The 24719-nt window shown below is 42.5% G+C and overlaps 1 protein-coding gene across 1 annotated transcript; it reads right to left on the bottom strand.

The window, feature by feature from the left end:
- Positions 1–6869: 6869 nt before the first annotated feature.
- LOC134359820 (transcription factor HES-5-like) lies at positions 6870–8681 on the bottom strand. Its single transcript, XM_063073516.1, has 3 exons — positions 8525–8681; positions 8074–8254; positions 6870–7888 (listed from the first exon to the last, which is right to left on the bottom strand). Exons 1-3 carry the CDS (start codon positions 8597–8599, stop codon positions 7635–7637), a joined length of 510 nt encoding a protein of 169 aa, XP_062929586.1. The 5' UTR covers positions 8600–8681; the 3' UTR covers positions 6870–7634.
- Positions 8682–24719: the final 16038 nt, after the last annotated feature.

The raw sequence follows: 24719 nt of genomic DNA, 5'->3' as shown, positions 1-24719 counted from the left end.
AATTTGATAGGGAGGAAGTAAAGTCTGACATATCAGTATTTCAGTGGAGTAAAGCAAATTATAGTGGTAAGAGTGGTAAGAGAGAAATTGGCCAAAGTACATTGGAAGGAGATGCTGGCAGGGATGACAGCAGAGCAGCAATGGCTTGAGTTTCTGGTAGAAATGAGGAAGATGCAGGATAGATACATTCCAAAAACAAAGAAATGCTCAAATGGCAAAATAGTACAACTGTGGCTGACAAGGGAAGTCAAAGCTAATGTAAAAGCAAAAGAGAGGGCATACAACAACGCAAAAATTAGCAGGAAGATAGAGGATTGGGAAACTTTTAAAAACCTACAGAAAGCAACTAAAAGAATCATTAAGAGGGAAGAGATGAAATATGAAAGGAAGCAAGTGAACAATAGATGGATAGAAAAAGCTTTTTCAAGTATACTGAAAATAAGAGAGATGAGAGTATGAGAGTGGATATAGGACCACTAGAAGATGAGGCCAGAGAAATAGTAACAGGGGAAAAGGAGATGGCAGGTGAACTAAATGAGTATTTTGCATCAGTCTTCACTGTGAAAGACACTAGCAGTGTGCCAGATGTTGAAGGGTGTGAGGGAGGAGAAATGAATGCAGTTACTATTACAACAGAGAAGGTGCTCAAAAAGCTGGAAGACTTAAAGGTGCATAGGTCACCCAAACCAGATGAACAGCACCCTAGGGCTCTGAAAGAAGCAGTGGTAGAGTTTGTGGAGGCATTAGTAAAGATCTTTCGAGAATCATTGGACTCTGGCCAGGTTCCAGAGGGCTGAAAAACTGCAAATGTCATTCCATTCTTTAAGAAAAGAGGGAGGCAGCACAAAGGAAATTATAGACCATTTAGCCTGACCTCAGTGTTTGGGAAGATGTTAGGGTCAATTGTTAAAGATAAGGTTATGGAATACTTGATTGCACAGGACAAGGTAGGACAAAGTCAGCATGATTTCCTTAAGGGAAAATCTTGCCTGCCGAACCTGTTGGAATTATTTATGGAGTAGTATAGATAAAGGGGATGTAGTGGGTGTTGTTAATCTGGATTTCCAGAAGGACTTTGACAAGGTGCCACACATGAGGCTGCTTACCAAGTTAAGAGTCTGTGATATCACAAGAAAGTTACTAGCATGTTTACCAGCATACTGATTGATAGGAAGCAGGGAGTGGGAATTGAAGGATACTTTTCTGGTTGGTTGCCAATGCCTAGTGGTGCTCCATGGGGTTGGTATTGGGACTGCTTCTTTTTATGCTGTATATCAATAATTTAGATAATGGAACAGATGGCTTTGTTGCTAAATTTTCAGATGATACGAGGATTGGTGTTGGGGCTGAAGAAGGACTTAGACAGATTACGAGAATTGGCAAGGAAGTGGCAAATGAAACACAATTTTAGAAAATGCACTTTAGTAGAAGAAATAATTGTGCAGGCTATTTTCTAAATGGGGAGGAAATCCAAAAGTCTGAGATGAAAAGGGACTTGGGCATCTTCATGCAGACACCCTAAAGATTAACTTGCAGGTTGAGTCGGTGGTGAGGAAGGTAAGTGCAATATTAGCATTCATTTCAAAAGGTCTGGAATACAAGAGCAGGGATGTGATGCTGAGGCTTTATAAGGCACTGGTGAGACCTCACCTTGAGTATTGTGAACAGTTTTGGTCTTCTCATCTGGGAAAAAATGTGCTGGCAATGGAGAGGGATCAGAGAAGGTTCACAAGGATGATTTCGGGAATGATAGGGTAATTGTACAAGGAACGTTTGATAGCTCTGAGTCTGTACTCACTGGAAATTAGAAGGATGGTGGGGGCGGGGGAAATCGATTTAAAACTTTTTGAATGTCGAAAGGCCTAGACAGAGCAGATGTGGAAAGGATGCTTCCCATGATGGGGGAGCCCAGGGCAATGGGGCACAGATTCAGGATAGAGAGGTGTCCATTTAAAAGAGAGAGAGCTGTGGAGAAATTTCTTTAGCCAGAGGGTGGTGAATTTGTGAAATTTGTTACCACAGGCGGCTGTGGACGCCAGGTTGTTGGGTGTATTTAAGGCAGAGCTTGATAGGTTCTTGATTGGACATAGCCTCAAAGGTTATGGGGAGAAGGCAATGGAGTGTGGCTGAGGAGAGGAAAAAAGGATGAGCCATGATTGAATGCGACGTAGACTCGATGGGTTCTGCTCCTATGTCTTATGATGTTATGCTCTTATGAATTTAATTGCAGCTTCTAGAGATGGAGGGAATATTTTTGGGATTAAATATTCAGATGGAAAGCATCAATTCAAAATTGTTTATTTTAAACTGAAAACCTATTCTATAGAATAGCAATATAAGTTTCAGCAATTTTCACAAGGAATAAACCGACATAGTAAAACATCAATATAGTTTTTATGATTATTTTGTTCCAGACTAACAGGATTGTTGGAAATGGAGGGCCGAGATCATTTGAGGGATTATTCAAGTATGAATCCAATCAGACATTTCAAGTAATATAACACAGGGAACAAACACCTGACCTTGGCTTATCCAGCCTCATAATTTAATTGCTCTTCCTTCATTTATTTCTTTATGAACAAGTTCAGATTTAATAACTTGACAACAGAATGTAATTAATTTGAGATTTCCATGAATGTAACCATATTATACATTGGCTTTCTTAAGATTCTTTGGTAACCTGGGATGCAGGAACAGAGATGGACTACTGAAACATGAGGCTGCTCTGATATTCAATGAAATGTCAATTTTCCATAGATCCACAAGTCTTCTGCTTCATTTGAATTAACAATAACTCTCAATATGATTCAAAATTAATGCAATAGATATCATTTGTGGAAGAGTTTTTAATTTCTATTATCTCTTGTGACAAGAATACACATAGATTAAGATGTTAGCTGTCCTGTGCTGGCACCAGTGGAATCAGCAGTTGGTCTGCCACCTGTCTTCAGGAGAGAGAGATAAGGAAAACAATGGAGCAGCATTTGGAGATGTTAATGAAGGGACGGGAGAGAGTAACGGAAGGAGAGCTGTCAAGATTGGCTCACCCTTTGAACCCTGAACTGTTTGAAGCGATGGACAGGCGATACCCCAGCAGGGGGATAAAAAGAGACAGGTTCGCTAAGGCAGGACACACACGACACCCGAGGTAACGAGACCCTGGAAGCAGTGCATCTCTCACAAGTCGATGGGAAGTTTTGGAAGGCCGGTTGCGGGACCAGGCCATAGACGCACAGGGTGGAAAGGCACGATCGGTGGGAACCTGGTGTGTGTCCACCCTTGCCTGGGTGCCAAGTTCACCGCAGAGAAACGATCGTATCTGGAAATGGAGGGGTCACAGTCGGTGACCTCAGATGACATCACAAAGGACTCGCCCGAAAGCTGACTGCGAAGGTCTGTGTGTGGAAGCCGTTTGAATTTTCATTCGTTTTGCTCTCTCTCTCCTTCCCCCCACTGTCCATCGCCACGGCAGCGATTACTGCGAACTGAACTGAACTAAATTGAACTGAACTTTGCGTCACTTTGAAACTGGTCATTTACCCCTAGACAACGATAGAGCTTGACTGATCCTGTTATCTTAATTCTGTGTACATGTATGTTTATCATTGCTGAACTGTTGCATTCATTATCCTTTTGATTAGAGTACTGTGTTGCTTGTTTCTTTAATAAAACTTTCTTAGTTCTAGTAATCCAGACTCCAACTGAGTGATCCATTTCTGCTGGTTTGGCAACCCAGTTACGGGGTACGTAATACTCTCCATGTTGCCAATATTCATTCTGTTCTCTTCATCACACTGTCCTGTCACTTCATCAAAACTCATCAAAACTGTCACTTCATCAAAACTCATCCATTAATTTGACTAAATGTGATCTGTGTTTTACAAATTTGTGCTGGCTTTCCTTAACTGAAATCAAACCATTCCACATTGCTAATAATCTTTTTTTTAAGATGATTGTTTCCAAGATGTCTACACACTACCATAATACATTGATGTAATGAATTAATCTGTAGGCATGAGTGATATGTGAGACAGGTTTTTCACTCTACCTTGGTACGTGTAATAATAACAACCTGATTTACCAATTTATTTATAAGTTGGTAAAAGATTTTTGATTTCCCTGTTATGATGATTGTCTTAATTCACATAAAATACAAGAGTTCCTGCTTTGGTTCCTATGTTACCTGTGGGACTGGACTTGTATGTCCTGCATATGTTTCTCATCAAATTCACCCACTATTAATAGAACAGCGAATAGTACAGGACAGTCCAGGACCTTCTGCCCACAATGTTGTGCTGACCCTCAAACCCTGCCTCCCATATAAACCCCCGCCTTAAATTCCTCCATATACCTGTCTAGTAGTCTCTTAAATTTCACTAGTGCATCTGCCTCCACCACTGACTCAGGCAGTGCATTCCATGCACCAACCACTCTCTGAGTAATAAACCTTCCTCTAATATCCCCCTTGAACTTCCCACCCCTTACCTTAAAGCCATGTCCTTTTGTATTGAGCAGTGGTGCCCTGGGGAAGAGGCGCTGGCTCTCCACTCTATCTATTCCTCTTAATATCTTGTATACCTCTATCATGTCTCCTTTCATCCTCTTTCTCTCCAAAGAGTAAAGCCCTAGCTCCCTCAATCTCTGATCATAATGCATACTCCCTAAACCAGGCAGCATCCTGGTAAATCTCCTCTGTACCTTTTCCAATGCTTCCATATCCTTCCTATAGTGAGGCGACCAGAACTGGACACAGTACTCCAAGTGTGGCCTAACCAGAGTTTTATAGAGCTGCATCATTCCCTCGTGACTCTTAAATGCTAGCTAACACCCCATAAGCTTTCTTAACTACCATATCTACCTGTGAGGCAACTTTGAGGGATCTGTGGACATGTACCACCAGATCCCTCTGTTCCTCCATACTACCAAGTATCCTGCTATTTACTTTGTACTCTGTCTTGGAGTTTGTCCTTCCAAAGTGTACCACCTCACAATTCTCCGGGTTGAACACCATCTGCCACTTCTCAGCCTAATTCTGCATCCTATCAATGTCTCTCTGCAATATTTGACAATCCTATACACTATCCACAACACCACCAACCTTTTCTATTGTCTGCAAACCTGCTAACCCACCCTTCTACCCCGACATCCAGGTTGTTAATAAAAATCAGGAAAAGTAGAGGTCCCAGAACTGACCCTTGTGGGACACCACTAGTCACAACCCTCCAGTCCGAATGTACTCCTTCCACCATGACACTCTACATTCTGGAGGCAAGCCAATTCTGAATCCACCTGGCCAAACTTCCCTGGATCCCATGCCTTCTGACTTTCTGAATAAGCCTACCATGTAGAACCTTGTCAAATGCCTTACTAAAATTCATGTAGATCACATCCACTGCACTACCCTCATCTATGCCTGGTCACCTCCTCAAAGAACTCTATCAGGCTTGTTAGACACGATCTGCCCTTCACAAAGCCATGCTGACTGTCCCTGATCAGAACATGATTCTCTAAATGACTATAGATCCTATCTCTAAGAAACTTTTCCAACAGCTTTCCCACCACAGACATAAGGCTCACTGGTCTATAATTACCTGCACTATCCCTACTACCTTTTTTGACAAGAGGACAACATTCGCCTCCCTCCAGTCCTCCAGTACCATTCCCGTGGACAATGAGGACATAAAGATCCTAGCCAGCGGCTCACCAATCTCTTCCCTTGCCTCGTGGAGCAGCCTGGGGAATATTCCGTCAAGCCCTGGGGGCTTATCAGTCCTAATGTATTGTAATGACTCCAACACCTCCTGTCCCTTAATATCAACATGCCCCAGAACATCAACCTCACTCATATTGTCCTCACTGTCATCAAGTTCCCTCTTATTGGTGAATACCGAAGTGAAGTATTCATTGAGGACCTTGCTCACTTCCACAGTCTCCAGGCTCATCTTCCCACCTTTATCTCTAATTGGTCCTACCTTCACTCCTGTCATCCTTGTGTTCTTCACATAATTGAAGAATGCCTTGGGGTTTTCCTTTACCCTACTCGCCAAGTCCTTCAAATGCCTCCTTCTTGCTTTTCTCAGCCCTTTCTTAAGCTCCTTTCTTGCTACCCTATATTCCTCAATAGACCCATCTGATTCTTGCTTCCTACACTTCATGTATGCTGCCTTCTTCCACCTGACTAGATTTTCCACCTCACTTGTCACCCATGCTTCCTTCACCCTACCATTCTTTAACTTCCTCACCGGGACAAATTTATCCCTAACATCCTGCAAGAGATCCCTAAACATCGACCACATGTCCATAGTACATTTCCCTGCAAAAACATCATCCCAATTCACACCCACAAATTCTAGCCTTATAGCCTCATAATTTGCCCTTCCCAATTAAAAATTTTCCTCTCCTCTCTGATTTTATCTTTTTCCGTGATAATGCTAAAAGCCAGGGAGCGTTGGTCACTGTCCCCCAGATGCTCACCCACTGACAGATCTGTGACCTGACCCGGTTAGTTACCTAATACTAGATCTAGTATGGCATTCCCCCTAGTTCCATGGCAAATATCCCTGTCAGTCCTTAGCTGTAGGGTCTCCACTGAAAATGCCTTTTGCATCTATAGTTCCTGAGTTAATCTTGTGGTATTTTATTTTGCTTTAGATTCTAGCATCTTTAGGCTCTTGTGTCTCCTTTGGTTCCATTTGCCTGAGTAGAATCTGGCATCACATTGAAGTCAGCCCTCTTTCAAATTAGAAATTTCACTATGGGTACAATTTTTTCCATAACCTTCTCCATTCCAATGTAAACTATATGATGTGGTTATGATGTTTAAATGTGTAATAACATTTGAACATACAACATATAGAGATAGATCTGTGCATATGATTGTTTATTCAAAAATGACATTGTTAAAATAAAATCAATCATTTAAACAAGTAATTCAATTTTGACATTCAAAGGCTTATCTACAAACAACTCTGAATATGAGAATATATTTAAATCAGCATTGTTACAATGCAATATCCATTGAGTATAAGGACTGCGTCATATTTCACATTGCTACAATGCAGACATTTATACATGAGCTAAGTAATTTGCATTGTTATCCAGGAGATATTGGAAATGTGAACTCATGAAGACTGCAACATATGGGAAACTTAAAACCAGCAGAACAGACATCCCATTGTTTCAGAAATGTTTTACAAGAAAAATCCAATTGGTTTATCTCTGAATTTTGAAAAGCTCACTATAATGAAACTCATTGATACACTGGTGTACATAATATGTAAACGTACAAAAACATTCCTTAAAATGATGCAAAATTCCTCAACAAGAAGACTACCAATAACACACCACTGACATTCCTTTATAAAAGAATAACTCAAGTATCTCTGCATATAACAATAGGCAGTACAACTACCGAGTCAGCTGTCAGCTTAGGTATGATTTTCGTCATCTACATATATAGCAGAATATTTACATAATTTAACGTTAAATATCTTATATATTAAAAGTGTGTCCATCTCCTTCAACGAAGAATGGTTGATGTTAGTTCTTCCATAGTAGAATACTACTTATCCCAGAGTACATCCCTGGAGCCTGGTACAATATGGTCTTCTCTTCAGTCTGACTAAGTTGGTGAATTACCAGGGTCTCCAGAGCGTCGTAATGTTGGGTTTAACTTCCTTTTTCCTGCCGACTTGATACGTCGGGGGTTGCATAAGTGAAGCAGAGTAACTCGAGCTCATGGGAAGGTGATAAGCCTCGTTTAAATGCTTCACGAGTTTATTCTGAACTTCGGTTTTGCTTTCCGGCACGAACGTAAAACGCTGTATCTCTTGCAGACAGCGAGAGTATCCTTCCTTGAAATTCTGAGCTAGACTCTTATTGTAGGTCACTGTGGATGAGGAGAAATAAAACGGTTTAGAGGGACGTTTGCAAAAAAAGAATTAACAATGGAGAGCTATTTATGTAATTTAGAAATGAATAATCTGTATTATAAAGACGATTTCATTTGTATATTTTGTTCAACAAATAAAAATGTGTCATTTGTTCAATATATAATAATAAAAATACAAATACCTGTAAATATCTGTTGACTGTGAAGTTTCAGGTAATTTACGGTCATCTCGAGGATGTCAGCTTTCTCCATTTTTATATTGGGCTCTCCATTCTGAAACTCTTCGCCTAGTAAAGCCTTGAGTTGACCGATACTACTGTTTATACGATCTCGGCGTTTCTTCTCAATTATTGGTTTCATTAACTGCAAAAGCAGAGAGCGAGAGAGAGAGAGAGAGAGAGAGAGAGAGAGAGAGAGAGAGAGAGAGGGGGAGAGGGGGAGAGAGAGAGAGAGAGAGAGAGAGAGAGAGAGAGAGAGAGAGAGAGAGAGAGAGAGAGAGAGAGAGAGAGAGAGAGAGAGAGAGAGAGAGAGAGAGAGAGAGAGAGAGAGATGAGTGACATTTGAATACACTGAACTTGGAAATTCACTGAGAAATCCGGGACCATTCTTTTACTTAAAGACGAATTGACTTACTTTGTATTTTTCCTTCCGCGTAGCTTTTTCCTCCGAGTATTCTTTAGGAATAACTCCAGGTATTTTAGGAGCCATGCTTTTGGAGCTTGCTGCCGGGAACGCCGCGGATGGCCTTGAGACTCGCTTCGGCTGGAGCGATTCTGCCGGGATAAGCGGGATCTGCTCCTGTATTTATACCGCCTTCTGCCCAGAAGACAGCGTGTGCCTGCTTTTCGTGGTTTTTCCCACACTCGGCAGCCAATCATTACTGTCAGAATGACAACAGCAGGAGCTTTTCTTTCTAAATGCTGAATTAAGAGCCGTTTTAAGCTTTTGTTTGTGATCGTCTCTGAGGACCATCTGGACGGCACGCATGACACAGTAAGTCAGAGGAAATTACTCTCATCTGAGGTTACAGGACCATGGGAAAGACCCTCCCGTCATTGTTGGACAGGGAATTCTATGATAGAAAGTATGTCTGTCCCTACGCCGCTGGTTCATTCTAAAATAATCTCCCCATTTTTTGCTTTGAAGAATATGACCTATGTAATCACAGATGTTCCTGTGTGCATGGGAGACTACTTTGGACATACGGTCTCATAATGTGAAACGCTCCTTTTCGAAAGATCGATCTGTGTAAGATTATATTCCTTCTCAAGAAGAGATATTTCAAATAAAGGTGATTTCAAACAAGTCCGTTTCCGGTTTAAATAAAGGTTGATTTCCATCATTCACAGACCCCCTTCTCCAGCCGTTTTATTAATACTGAAATTAAATTTAATTATTACCTAGGTTTGTCCCGCTTTATTTAATACAATTATTAATCCTTGATTATTAATACATCTAAATATATTTAATCGTTCTTTGTTGCAACATGTTCAAATGAGCAACTTTCAGCAGAGTCGAAGCAGTAAGAAATAGTTAATTTACAGTGCTTGTAGCTAGATCACTGGTCTGTTGATCCAGCTCTGCAGCTGGATTATTGATCCAACGATGTGAGTTCGAATCCCACTACAGCAGTTGATGAATTTAAATTCAATTAATTAAACAAATCTGAAACCTAAAGGTTTACTAGTAGCATAACTGGATTGCCAATGACAACCCATCGGATTCAAGCCTTCTTACCCCGCCTGGACCATACGTGACTCCAGACCCACCAAACTCATTCACTCTCAACTGCCTCCGCCACACAAGGGCAAATTAGGGAGGGGCAGCAAATGGAGGCATTGCCAGCGAAAGACACGTCAGTCTTTAAAATTTCTGAAGGATATTTGTTTTACCGATATAGCTTGAACGTAGACAAGACGTAACATTTTAAACGAACAATATTTTGAGTACTTCTGAAACAGAGATCAACAGAGATTAATTCCGCTGGACAATGTGAATCCTAGCAACCTCCGGTACGCTTTTGTTCTGCTGTTCTGTTTATTATTTAGGTCGAAATAAATTACTTTTTGTTACACTTCTGTGTTACTTGAGGAGAATCGCCTATTTATTTCTGATACTCAGTGTCAGTAGTAGACACTTATGAGACGTGCTTTTGCTTACTGTTTAATACTCGGTTACTGTGATCCAAACTAAAGCGCAGAATCATGTCGTACTGTGCACTTGTAAGACAACTTTCCCATCCCATTAACTCCACCTGCCCTCTGCATCATACCGCTGCAAATTGACGGCGAATCGACAGACTCATAACAAAATAACAAGGCGTAGGAATTGTTCGTGCTGCCATTTAGGAAATGGACAGCAATCCAACTTCCAAAAATATGATGATTTCCACATCAACTGTATCTCAGATACAGTTTGCAATAATATATTTAAACTTTGACATAAAATAGTCAAATATGCATATATCTATTGTTAACGTGAGAGAGCGTTAATAATCACTCAGAGACATATAAAATATATATTCTCATATTTTTATTTAAATCTATGTGTTCGTTTGTATCTGCATATATACTTGTGTCTGTTCCTGAGGGAGCGAGAGACTGCGAGGTTCTATGCAAACGTGGGAAAGTTTGTTGCTCTGCGGTATAGCATTTTGTCAATGTTCCGGATCTATTTCACCAAATGTTCTGTATCTAGTGTCCGAATAAATGACGTGAGCCAAGTCTCCGCTGAAAAACACCAGCTGCATGCGTTCTCTTTGTTTCTTAACACGTGGGAAAGAGGCAAATCCAGCTATCTCAGTGCCGCCCATAATATCAGGGATCAGATCAATGAACTGAGCTCCTAGCCTCCTGAGTTCCTTCAGCTGCGCGGCTACTTGTGTGTGTGTGTGTGTATATGGGGGGTGGTGGAGTTAATAGCTGTAGTAGTTATTCACCTGAAATAGAGTTAGCCTTAATTTTAATGTATCCTTGCATCGAGAAATCACATTCTCAGTGTTATAGCTTACATTTTCTCAGGAAGGCACGCACATTTGATCTATCAGTATCACGTTTCTCCTCTACATTTTTGAGTTAAACAAATAAGTGAGATTGTTGTGATAATCTGACACTTTTTGGAACTGTAAGGAAATTGGTACTCGGAGAGACAGCCGTTGAATACAGCAGGCGAAATACCCAACGCATCTTAAAAGGAGACTAAACAAAGATTTTAGGGCAGAGAAGGACTAACAGATTTTTTTTTGCCAGACCAGTTTTTTTTCCCCCCGCTGGCACTTAATCTTTTCAGATTAAAAAAGTACATAATAGCCGGAAAACAATTCCTGATTTCCAGTCTTGGATCTCGACAGAATCAGGTTTCTGGAACCCGCGTGGATCGAGGTGAGGGGGTCCAAATTGCTGCCAGCATTATCAGAATTTACACACTCGTAACTGACTTGGCAGCAAATAAATGGATTGAAAACTAGACAGACACATTACTTCGCCTAATAAAGCAATACTTGTAAAAGTGGCAAGGTGATAGATATATGACGACAAATTCGATGGTCACTATTAAAGCACAGGCATCTTAAAACGAATTGGCGTGAATAGCACATTGGTGCATGTTTTCTGGACAAAATAATTGAATCAAAAACGCATGCGCCGTGTTTCCTGCCAATTGATGTATTTGGTTCATGTCGCGGATCAGGCTGATGACCGTGACTAAACTTTCCTTTCTTCTAGACACGTGGGAAACTTTCCACCACGTTTACATGTTTTCTGAAGATTAGGAGTGCTTCTCAAAACACAGCGAATAACACGCACCCGCTTACTTTTACTGGCATCTCACGCTGTAATTATCATTTAGTGGCACTTTCTAATTCAGGTTATAAAGCCTTATGCTCAGTAATACCCACGAAGGCGGTATGTGGACTTCGAACAGGCAAGAGTTCAGAGAAATTGTATATTAATACGTTTGTACATTAATCGCAAATTTCCAAAATAATATGCGAAATATATCATTAGCCTATTTACTCGCAACTTCGGTGAAGTATTTTTCACAGTAAATTCTGAACTTTTATATAGATTACTCACGTAGTATACGTGAATGCGGTTTTGAGGATGCATTGGTCATAATTTACACCGCTTTAAATTTCATACATTTGCGTATGATTATGTTATGTATATAACGAAAGGTTTACAAGGTGTTCAGTCATTTAGGGGTTTGTTAACTATACAACATATACAAACGCAGAGGTCTTCTTAGCATTTCTTAAATAGTTAATTTACTTATTGGTATTGTGTTGTAGAATGTAAAACTGTACACCGCCTATAAAAAGTATTCACCCCCATTACCTTGAAAGTTTTGATGTTTTATTGTTTTACAACATTGAATCACAGTGGATTTAATTTTGCTTTTTAACACTGATCAACAGAAAAATACTCTTTCGTGTGAAATTGAAAACAGATCTCGATGAAGTGATCTAAATTATAAATATATAGCCATCCGTTAGTTTCGTGAGACCATGGATTTGCGCGTTGGAAGGTTTCCAGGGTGCAGGCCTGGGCAAGGTTGTATGGAAGACCAGCAGTTGCCAATGCTGCAAGTCTCCCCTCTCTAAGCCACTAATGTTGTCCAAGGGAAGGGCACTAGGGCCGATACAGCTTGGCACCGGTGTCGTCGCAGAGCAATGTGTGGTTAAGTGTCTTGCTCAAGGACACAACACGCTGCCTCAGCTGAGGTTCGAACTACCGACCTTCAGATCACTAGACCGATGCCTTAACCACTTCCCCACGTGCCAACACTAAATTATAAATATAAAACACAAAATAATCGATTGCATAAGTACTCAGCCCCTTTAATATGACACGCTAAATCACCACTGGTGCAGCCAATTGGTTTTAGAAGTCACATAATTAGTTGAATGGAGATCTGATTTTGGAGACCTGTGTGCAGTCAAGGTGTTTCAACTGATTGCAGTAACAATACACTGGTATCTGGCAGGTCCAACTGCTGGTGCAAAAACTACACGATAAAGACAAAAGAACACTCCAAGCAACTCCACAAAAAAGATTATTGAAAAGCACAGGTCAGGAGATGGATACAAGAAAATTTCCAAGTCACTGAATATCCCTTGCAATCATCAAGAAATGGAAACAATATGGCACAGCTGTAAATCTGCCTAGAGCGGGCCATCCTCAAAAACTGAGTGACTGTGCAAGAAGGGGACTAATGAGAGAGACCACCAAGAGACCTATGACAACCCTTGAGGAATCACAAGCTTCAGCGGCTGAGATGGGAGAGATTGTGCATCCAACAACTGTTAATAAATAAGAGTCAGCGGTTTCTGAGATACTCAAACTAACCTATCTGGCACCAACAATCATTCCCTGGTCAAAGTCACTTAAATCACATTTCTTCCCCATTCCGATGTTTGATCTGAACAACTGAATCTCTTGAAAGGGCTCGACTGTACTCCTTTCCATAGATGCTGCCTGTCCTGCTGAGTTTCTCCAGCATTTTGTGTGTGGTGCTCTTCACCATATCTGCGTGCCTTTATTCAGTGATGGCTGATTAGATAGTTGCATTAAAGAGCAGGTGCACAGCCGCACCCACTAAAATGGCCACTGAGTGCACTTTTAAGGCGATTGGAGGAAATTATACTTGGTTGTCAGAAATGGGTTTTGTCACAGAGATAATGGTGAGTGCGTGGAACGTCTTGCCGGTTGGGGGGGGGTCGCTGGTAGAGAGGGGTTAGATTCATATTAGAGCAGGTTAAAGGTCGGCGCAACATCTTGGGCTGAAGGGCCTTACTATGCTATAATGTTCTATGTTCTATATTTTCGTGGTAAAGGATTAGTACTTCAACGCAGAGCTGAGGAGTAGTTTCATCTTCTAGGGAGCTGTGATTCATTTAAATTCGTCACCCCAAATTTCTTTCAAGTATTTACATACAATCCCTACATTTTATGATTTTATTGTACTCAACTTCCAGGTACAGGTATGTACATCACACAGCCGACTCGTTTGCATTTACATAGAAACACAGAAAACCTACAGCAACGTGTCCCTACCTTAGAAATTACTAGGCTTACCCATAGCCCTCTATTTTTCTAAGCTCCATGTACCTATCCAAAAGTGTCTTAAAAGACCCTATTGTATACACCTCCACCACCGTTGCCGGCAGCCCGTTCCACGCACTCACCACTCTCTGTGTAAAAAACTTACCCCTGACATCTCCTCTATACCTACTCCCCAGCACTTTAAACCTGTGTCCTCTTGTGGCAACCATTTCAGCCCTGGGAAAAAGCCTCTATCAACACGATCAATGCTTCTCATCATCTTATACACCTGTATCAGGTCACCTCTCATCCTCCGTCGCTCCAAGGAGAAAAGGCAGAGTTCACTCAACCTGTTTTCATTAGGTATGCTCCCCAATCCAGGCAACATCCTTGTAAATCTCCTCTGCACCCTTTCTATGGCTTCCACTTCCTTCCTGTAGTGAGGCGACCAGAACTGAGCACAGTACTCCAAATGGGGTCTGACCAGGGTGCTATATAGCTGCAACAGTAACTCTCGGCTCGTAAACTCAATCCCACGATAGATGAAGGCCAATACACCGTATGCAGCTTTGAGCGTCCTGTGGACTCGGACCCCAAGATCCTCCACACAGCCAAGAATCTTACCGTTAATACTATATTCTGCCATCATGTTCGACTGACCAAAGTGAACCACTTCATTTCTTACAAGAAGTTAATAAAAGACACGGCACTGGTTGAGGATTCAATTTACTCTCCATCCCCGATTATCTTTGAGAAGCTGGCGTTGAGCCGCCCGACCAGACTGCTGTGTCTGACTGTTGAAATCTTGGGCGGAGTCGCCCTTTGATTTTATCATTGCGATTCTCAGAGTCACGAACGGCAGAACCGCACGCTGTGCACCGTGTAACTCCGTTCTCTGTAGATGTCCCTCCTGCTTGCAGTCAACGCTGCAAGCAAGACTGGGCGACAGAGCACGGGTGAGCGAATCTGCATCTTTCTGTTCTTTCCTCTCTCACCATTAATACCCTCTCCGTCTCCGGCAAACGTCCAGACCCCCTTCCTTTCCACCAAAAGTTGATTCCCACTTCGTCAAAGGGAGCAGGGGTGTCACAGGTTGGATGACCCAGGACCACTAACAGTCAGATCAACTTGGCCTCTCACACCGCACACAGCTCACGCGCCTTAACGAATTTCACGGTATGTTTTGATGTATATGTGATAAGTAAATGAATCTGGATCTGTGATTTGAATGTACAACGTCTTTGTGCCCTGCGCTGCCCATGGCCTTAGTGGTCATTTCCCTCCAGCTGTCAATCAGGATCCTGGAGACTATCTCTCAGATTCTGGACTGCAAAAGCCCAAGAAAAACGTCTACGTCCAGAACCAAAATCGGCTGAGTAAACATTGGAGGCCGCACACAGAGTCTGCCAGAATACTTCTGTAACAAACCACCTGCTGTCGCTCTTTCCTCAACTGCCTGTGGGACCCATTAACCATGTTCCGGATTTGCTGACACTTCAAGATACACTGCCTCAATTTCTTCTGCACTGGGTTTTAAATGCCACTTTATTGACTGCCCATTGATGCATTCCTGTAGCCTTAAACTCCCGTCCTCTCTATTAACACTACAAATTTTGGTATCACCTGCGAACATCTTGAATCGTTGTTCCTCTATTTAAATCTAAGTTAACTGTGGGTGCCATAGCAGACGCACTGAATTCCACTGGAACCTAGTGCATATCCTTCCTGTCAATTGAACTAATTCATTTTTTACTCTCTTCCACTGTCCGATTCAATTCAATATGCCATCTTTACCTTGCATCTCATGGGCTTTAAATTTTTGAACCAGTGGGATTTTGTCAAATGCCTTAATAGAGTCTAAATAATATACACTTTTAAAAACTATTTTAACATAAGTGCTCGGAGACAAAGACTCAGATGTGCGTATGGAATCTCACAAATTTATTCCTCATTCAGGAAACAGGATTTTCCACTATTTGAAGGGAACATATCAACGTTGAGCTTTCATGGCCATTCCAAGGCAAGATATGTAATTGGAATTATAGTGAGAAGATGGGACAATAACATAGAAACATAGAAACATAGAAAATAGGTGCAGGAGTAGGCCATTCGGCCCTTCGAGCCTGCACCACCATTTATTATGATCATGGCTGATCATCCAACTCAGAACCCAGCCTTCCCTCCATACCCCCTGACCCCTGTAGCCACAAGGGCCATATCTAACTCCCTCTTAAACATAGCCAATGAACTGGCCTCAACAGTTTTCCTAATCTCGGTCCTAAAAGGCTTCCCCTCTATCCTCAAACTGTGACCCCTCGTTCTGGACCTCCCCAACATCGGGAACAATCCTCCCGCATCTAGCCTGTCCAATCCCTTTAGGATCTTATACGTTTCAATCAGATCCCCCCTCAATCTTCTAAATTCCAACGAGTACAAGCCCAGTTCATCCAGTCTTTCTTCATATGAAAGACCTGCCATCCCAGGAATCAATCTGGTGAACCTTCTTTGTACTCCATCTATGGCAAAGATGTCTTTCCTCAGATTAGGGGACCAAAACTGCACACAATACTCCAGGATAACTGGAATGGAATTTATGCACTCTTCCCTATTTTCTGGATATCATGTCTCATATTTCTTTCCGTGACTAAAGTAACATTTTGCATAGGTTTATTAAGTCCTCTCACTACTTTTGACATGAAATTATCCCTCCAGTCTTATGGACTGGGCACTCCTGATATGCTCCGCAGCAAAGCACAGTGATCATGGGTGATATCAGCAACATTACTTACACGGAAACAGATTTTTTGAAACTAATTAATAGATTAAGAAATAACTTTAAAAAACACTGCAATAAACAATTTGGATGCTTGCGGTATTTATTCACTTACCATTTACTTTGACCAGAGGAAGAGACTAAACTAATCAATCATTCAATAAAAAGTTATAAGGCACACAAGTATTTCTTTAAACAGTTCAAACAATTGGGCAAACACATTTTCAAACAGAAGGGCTGGTGAAATACGTGAACATTTATGTAGATCTATTATTACACTTGGAGACAAAAGAGCATAAAGTAATGTATATTTCACATGCATTCTGTTTCATTGTAAACCACCGCAAGATATGATGGTTTTAAATGGCATTGTCTCTGCATTTTTAAAGCTGTTCTTAGTCAATGAAAATTGATACCGCTTGAAATGTATATCATCCAATATTCTGGGCAGTGATTCTTGACTATAAAACTTTATTAACATTACTAGTCAGTGTGTTTTCCACATATCTTCTTAATTTAATTAAAGATATGTTTTCTTCCTCTGATCATATTCGATTGCAATGCACATTTCCAGTACGTCTCCTTAATTTTACCTTTTTCTGAATTCAGTTACCTGTAAGTGTTTTACAGCAGCACTTGGAGTCCTCCCTGACTCTTCTGTGGCAGAACCCTAGCCTCTGCTGAGATGGCTTCTCAACACAGCCCCATCCACATGGCATTTACTCACCTGTTTACTCACCAGGTAAGTAATTACCGTTTTCTTACCCTGGGGCTGTAACATTGCTTTCAGTTTTGAATTCAGTTCTCCCAGTTTTTGTATTTTGTCAGATAATCTCAAGACTAAGTCCGAAGAAACACAAATGGATGATTGTATATTCAACGAGATATGCACATTAATGTCATTGTTCTTTTGAAAAGGTTTTAAGCTTGACATCTGACACACTAAATCCAAAAGGCAAATAAAGGGACTGTGTCACTGTCACCATATGTGCCCTTATGGAATTCATTATGACTGTGGAATATTCATTTAAATCTGCTGACAATTCTTTGACTGTGGAACAAAAAAAAACAGACTTCAATAGAGTACAGTAAATTCACACCTTGAAAATTAATTTCCTCATTTTTTCAGTCAGATTCTCACTGACCAAGCACTATTTTCCCATGTTTTGCACTCTCTGATGATGTTAAGTGTACTTCCACACTCAATATTCTGCTGACCAATCTCAGTTTTCCACATACCTTTCTTAATTAGAGGTATGTTTTCTTACTCTGATCATATTCGATTGCAATGCACATTTCCACTTAATTGCATGTTCTTACCTATTTACTGAATAACCTTCACTGATGTGGTTTTCTCTGAACTATGCTATCTAAATGGCCAACCTTCTAACTACAATGAGACCTATAATCTTCTATCATTCCAAACATAACCTCATCTACGTCCTGACTCCAGGTACAGAGAGGAATTAGCCTGTTTTCGAAGTGCAAGCATTGGGAGGCTGTACTTCAGAATCTCCCTGTCATGAGCGCCTTATTATCACTGTCTTTTATGATGTGAAATTTAAAATTTTGTGGTGGCAGTACAGTGCAAAGATATAACATTATTATAAAGTACAAAATAAATAAATGGTAGTTGAATAGGAACTAGGTTTAGTTTTAAATAATTTATTGCATGTGTTGGGAGGACAGGTTGTGCAGATTGGAATTCTGTTGAAAAACATTCTTGCTTGGAATGATTTATCATTATTCTTCAGTTTTCCCCTCAAAAGAGAACATTATATAAAATTCCAACATCCCCCGACCTCCGACCGCAAAGAGTGCATTATTCATGGTTCTCTGGATGTCAGCTTCATTCAGAGTGTGATATTAAGAATAATGCATGAGATGGGTTTGATGGAAATAGTGTATTTCAGTGCAAACTTAGTTGCTAGCAACGATGGACCAGCTGTTGAGAAGATGGGACTCCCTCCTTGGACTCCTACCCGGGAAACCCGGGGGGGGGGGGGATAACCAAACTGACACTCCAAGGAAGACATATCCTAGAAGAGCAGTGAGACTGTTATGAGCAAACTTTGCCCAGAGCAGGTGACCGCTCAGGTGGTTGGGTTGCCTGACACAAGGTATCTCAGGACCTTCTCCAGGTCCTGGTTGGTCCTCTCCATCAGCCCATTGGACTGGGGGTGAAATCTTGATGAGAGACTGACCATAGCTCCAATGATCCAACAGAAGGATTTCCAGAACCGGGAGGTAAACTGAAGCCCTCGGTTAGAAACAACGTCCTGGGGAAAGCCATACACTTCAAGCAAATGTTGCAGCGCTGGGTTGGCTGTCTCCCAAGCTGAGGGAAGCTTGGGTAGGGGTGCAAGAGCCAGTCCACCAACACCATTATCACAGTGTTACCTCACCATGGTGGCAGACCGGTAATGAAGTCCATGGAGACTGGGACCAGGGATGGGAAGGAATTGGAGCACACTGGTGTAGTGGATAGAACGACGCTTTGCAGTATCAGCGACTGGGTTCGATTCCCACTGCTGCCTGTAAGCAGTTTGTCTGTTCTCCCCGTGAATGCATTGGATTTCTCTGGCTGCTCCACTTTTCTCCGGCAGTCCAAAGACATACTGTTTGGTCAGTTAATTAGTCATTGTAAAGCAACCTGTGATTAGGCTAGGGTTATATTGAGGATTGCTGGGTGGTGCAGCTCGAAGGACTGGAGGGGCCTGTTCTGTGCTGTATCTCATTAAATAAATAAAAACTGGCAGTGGGTTCTGCAGCTGCTGTGGATGTGATCTGGGTTCCTTTTTCTGGACGCAGATGCAACAAGCTGCCTCATTTCCTTTGATAGCCCCATCCATTCCCGGCTACCAAAACCACTGATTAGAAACATAGAAATATAGAAAACCTACAGCACAATACAGGCCCTTCGGCCCACAAAGCTGTGCCAAATTGTCCTTACCTTAGAACTACCTAGGCTTTACCTATAGCCCTCAATTTTCCTAAGTTCCATGTACCTATCCAGGAGACTCTTAAAAGACCCTTTCATATCCGCCTCCACCGCCGCCACCGGCAGCCCATTCCATGCACTCACCACTCTCTGCGTAAAAAAACTTCCCCTTAACATCTCCTCTGTGCCTCCTTCCAAGCACCTTAAAACTATGCCCTTTTGTGCTAACCATTTCAGTCATGGGAAAAAGCCTCTGACTATCCACACAATTAATGCCTCTCATCATTTTATACACCTCTATCAGGTCACCTCTCATCCCCCGTTGCTCCAAGGAGAAAAGGCTGAGTTCACTCAACCTATTCTCAGAAGCCATGCCCCCCAATCCAGGCAACATCCTTGTAAATCTCCTCTGCACCCTTTCCACATCCTTCTGTAGTGAGGCAATCAGAATTGAGCACAGTACTCCAAGTAGGGTCCTATATAGCTGCAACTTACCTCTCGGCTCTTAAACTCAATCCCACGGTTGATGAAGGCCAATGCACCATATGCCTTCTTAACCACAGAGTCAACCTGTGCAGCAGCCTTGAGTGTTCTATGGACTCGGACCCCAAGATCCCTCTGATCCTCCACACTGCCAAGAGTCTTACCATTATTTTGCCATCACATTTGACCTACCAAAATGAACCACCTCACACTTACCTGGGTTGAACTCCATCTGCCACTTCTCAGCCCAGTTTTGCATCCTATCAATGTCCTGCTGTAACCTGTAACAGCCCTCCACAATATCCACAACACCCCCAACCTTTGTGCCATCAGCAAGTTTACTAACCCATCCCTCCACTTCCTCATCCAGGTCATTTATAAAAATCACAAAGAGCAGGGGTCCCAGAACAGATCCTTGAGGCACACTGCTGGTCACCGGCCTCCATGCAGAATATGACCTGTCTACAACCACTCTTTGCCTTCTGTGGGCAAGCCATTTCTGGATCCACAAAGCAATGTCCCCTTGGATCCCATTCCTCCTTACTTTCTCAATAAGCCTTGCATGAGGCACCTTATCAAATGCCTTGCTGAAATCCATATACACTACATCTACGGCTCTACCTTCATCGATGTGTTTAGACACATCCTCAAAAAATTCAATCAGAATTAAAATGGAAGTGAAATTAAAATGGGTACCCACCGGGAGATCCCACTTTTTCTAGCAGATGGAGCATAGGTGCTCGGCGAAGCAGTCTCCCAACCTGTGTCGGGTCTCACCCATATACAGGAGGACAGACCAGGAGCACTGCACACAGTCAATGACCTCAAAAGATTCACAGGTGAAATGTTGCCTCACCTGGAAGGTCTGCTTGGGTCCCTGAATGGTAGTGAGGGAAGGGTGTAGGGGCAGGTGTAGCACTTGTTCCACTTGCAAGGATAAGTGCCAGGAGGGAGATCAGTGGGGAGGGATGAATGGACAAGGGAGCTACATAGGGAGCAATCCCTGTGGAAAGCAGAAAATGGGGGGAGGGAAAGCAGAAAATGGGGGGAGGGAAAGATGTGCTTTGTGATGGAATCCTGTTGGAGATGGCAGAAGTTACAGAGAATTATGTACTGGATGCGGAGGCTGGTGGGGTGTAGGTGAGGACAAGAGAAACCCTATCTCTTGTCGAGTGGCAGGAGGATGGGGTAAAAGTAGACATGCGTGGAATGGAAGAGATGCAGTTGAGGTCAGCAATGATGGTGGAGGAAGGGAAGTCCCTTTCTTTGAAGGAGGAGGATATCTCCTTCATTGTAGAATGAAAAGCTTCAGTGAGAGAAGGGGATGGCATTTTTACAAGTAACAGGTTGGGAAGAGGTATAGTCCAGGTAGCTGTGAGAGTCCGTTGGTTTATAATAGATATCAGTAGATAAACTGTCTCCAGAGATAGAGACAGAGAGATTGAGAAAGGGGAGTGAGGTGTCAGAAATGGACCAAGTAAACATGAAGGCACGGTAAAAGTTGGACGCAAAGGTGATGAAGTTGACAAGCTCCACATTGATTGTGGTTAGTAGGCTAATTGGTCATTGTAAATTGTCCTACCGTTAGGCTTGGGTTAAATTGGTGGTTGCTGAGCAGCACAGCTCAAAGGGTTGGAAGGGCCTATTCCATGCTGTATCTCAATAAATAGATAAAATATGAAATGAGAATGAACAATCTTGAATCTTTTAAACAATGAATGGCAGCTCTGGGTCAGGTAGAACAAGGATGGAAGCTGTTGCAAAGTGATGCTTCAATTCCTGAAAAGCCACCTTGGCTTCTATGGTCCAGCAAAATGGGTCAGAGTTTCCTTTGTCAGAGCAGTATGGGATGCTGTGATGGAACTGAAGTTGCAGATGAACCTCTGGTAAAAACGTGTGAAGCCCAGAAACCACTGAAGCTGCTTGATTGTGGTGGGCAGCAGCCAATCCTTAATGGCTTGGGTCTTGCTGGGGTCCATCTGCAGGTTTTCCTTTGAGATTATTTATTTTATTTATTGAGATACAGTGTGGAATAGGGCCTTCCAACCCTTCCAGCTGCACTGCTCAACAATCTTGCAATTTAATCCTGACCTAATCATGGGACAATTTACAATGACCAATTAACCTACTAACCAGTAGGTCTTTGGACTGTGGGAAGAAACCAAAGAGTTCTGGGACTCTGATTCCAGGAATGAAAGGGTTATCACAGGAGGAACATATGGAATTTAGAAGAATGAGAGGGAAATCTCATGGAAACCTTCTGAACGTTGAAAGGCCTAGACATGGTAGATGTGGAAAGGATGTTTCCCATGGTGGGGGAGTCTAGGACAAAAGGGCATTGGCTCAGGATAGAGGGGTGTCTATTTAAAACAGATATGCAGAAAAATTTCTTCAGCCAGAGGGTGGTGAATTTGTCGAATTTATCACCACAGGCAACTGTAGAAGCTAGGTCGTTGCGTGTATTTAAGTCTAGGTTGATAGGTTCTTGATTGGACACGGCATCACAGGTTACGAGGAGAAGGCCGGGGATAGTGGGACTGAGGTGGGGCCATCCTAAAAGGATCAGTCATTATTGAATGGCAGAGCAGACTCAATGGGCCAAATGGCCTAATTCTGCTCCTAAGTCTTATGGTCTTATGGACCTGGAGGAAACCCATGTGGTCACGGGGAGAACGTACTAATTCCTTACAGGCAGTGGCAGGTATTGAACCTGGGTGGCCTGTACTTAGTGTTGTGCTAACCACTATGCTACCCTGCTGCCCAGTATTAAACTGTGGAAATGTGGAACTCACTCTTCTCCTGCTTGAAATTAGCTGGTTCTGGAGTATTGAAGGACCCTTCAATCATGTTCAATGTGTTCGTGATAAGTCTTGGAAAAGATGAGTATATCTATATATATGCAAAGTGATGTAGAATCTCTTGGAGAACGTTACTTGCAAGAGCCTGGAAGGTTGTAGGGGCAATGACTAACTTAAATGGCTAGAGAGGGTGTTAAAAGTGTTCTTCCATCTCTCACCTTCCTGAATGTGGACCAGGTTGTATGCATTTCAGAAGTCCAGTTCAGTAAAGATGGTTGCCATCTAATACCACTTAATTTTGCCAGCTCGAAAGCCATCAGTGGGTAGTGGTACCGGTGATCCTATTGAGGCCTCAATAATCTATATGTGGCTGATGGCCGCCATCCTTTCTCGTCACAAAGAAGAAGCACCTCCCAGAAGGGGATGTGGAGGGGCAGATGAAACTAGGTGCTAGGGCATCACAGATAACCTCCCTTTTTGGAACTGACAGGGAGTAAAGTCTTCATCGGGGTGAACATGTTTCAGGCAGGAATTCAATTGCGCAGTCATGGGTATGATGAGGCAAGAGTGTTGTTGCCTTTTCTTACGAAAGATCGTTGGGAAATTTACATACTTGGGAGGTACTTGGGAAAGACAGGAGGCAGCCTGGAAGAGGGTGGTAGACAAAGGAGAAGACCGTTCATGGACTGCACCAGTCTATTTGTTGATTGTGGAGGTCTAAACAGGAGTGTCCTAAGATCAATGGGAACTCAAGGGAATGAATAACATTAAGCCAGATACTGTTGGTATGCTTTTCTATATGTAGACAGTTGGGAACAGTGAGTGGCAGATCCCAGGGCCCAGAGGTCTTCCATCCAGAGCCATGGATGGCCATGACCATTTGGTTGATATGGGCCAGAGGAAATTGGAGGTGTCTTGCTAACCTGAGGTTCATGAAATTGCCAGCTGTGCATGAATCCACAAAGGCTGTCAGGGCATGTTATTGTTCACCCCAGGAAATGAAGTCAGTAGACAGCGCAACCCAGAAGTACCAGACCTGGGAGGAATGGTGGAACCCGTCACAGGCATCCCTTCCCTGGACAGGTCTGGATGTTTCCTGATAACTGAGAACAGGCAGAATAACTTACCGTAGTAGATGCAGCACATTCCCTTCATTTCCCAGTCCTGTTCAGCTGAGAAGTCAGGTCTGCCTGGATGTATCTGCCCCTCTGGAAGAGGTTGAGGGGAGCTAGGGGAGCTGGGGGAGGTGAGCATGGCCACAGGGAGGGCAATGAGGCTGGAGGAGCTCAGAGACTGGCAACTATAGAGGACAATGAGGCAGGAGGGACTCAGAGACTGGCAACTATAGAGGACTCACTGTGGGGCCCTCTTCTTTCCTGATGAAAATTATCAACCCAGATGGTGGACTGAGATCATCAACTGGGTCTCTGGCTGCAAATTCATAGAAACATTGAAAACCTACAGCACAATACAGGCCCTTCAGCCCACAAAGCTGTGCCAGACATGTCCTGACCTTAGAAATTACCTGGAGTTACCCACAGCCCTCTATTTTGCTGAGCTCTATATACCTGTCCAGGAGTCTCTTAAATGACCCTATCGTATCATCTTTAATTTCACTTGATAATCAGCAGTAGAACATGGCTATAGGGGATTCAGGGTGCTAATCACTTTCTATATCTCGGGTGCCAAACTCAATAGCTTAGTCAGCCATGCTATCAGTACCCAGATAAAGCTGGCCACCTCTCATGCACTCACCAGATGGTCAAACATCCTCTTCATCTCGCTGGTGAAG

This window comes from Mobula hypostoma, chromosome 2 (assembly GCF_963921235.1).
Source record: "Mobula hypostoma chromosome 2, sMobHyp1.1, whole genome shotgun sequence".
Lineage (NCBI taxonomy): Eukaryota > Metazoa > Chordata > Chondrichthyes > Myliobatiformes > Myliobatidae > Mobula > Mobula hypostoma.
The sequence above is the reverse complement of the archived record's forward strand: the minus strand, read 5'-3'. Positions and strand labels throughout refer to the sequence as shown.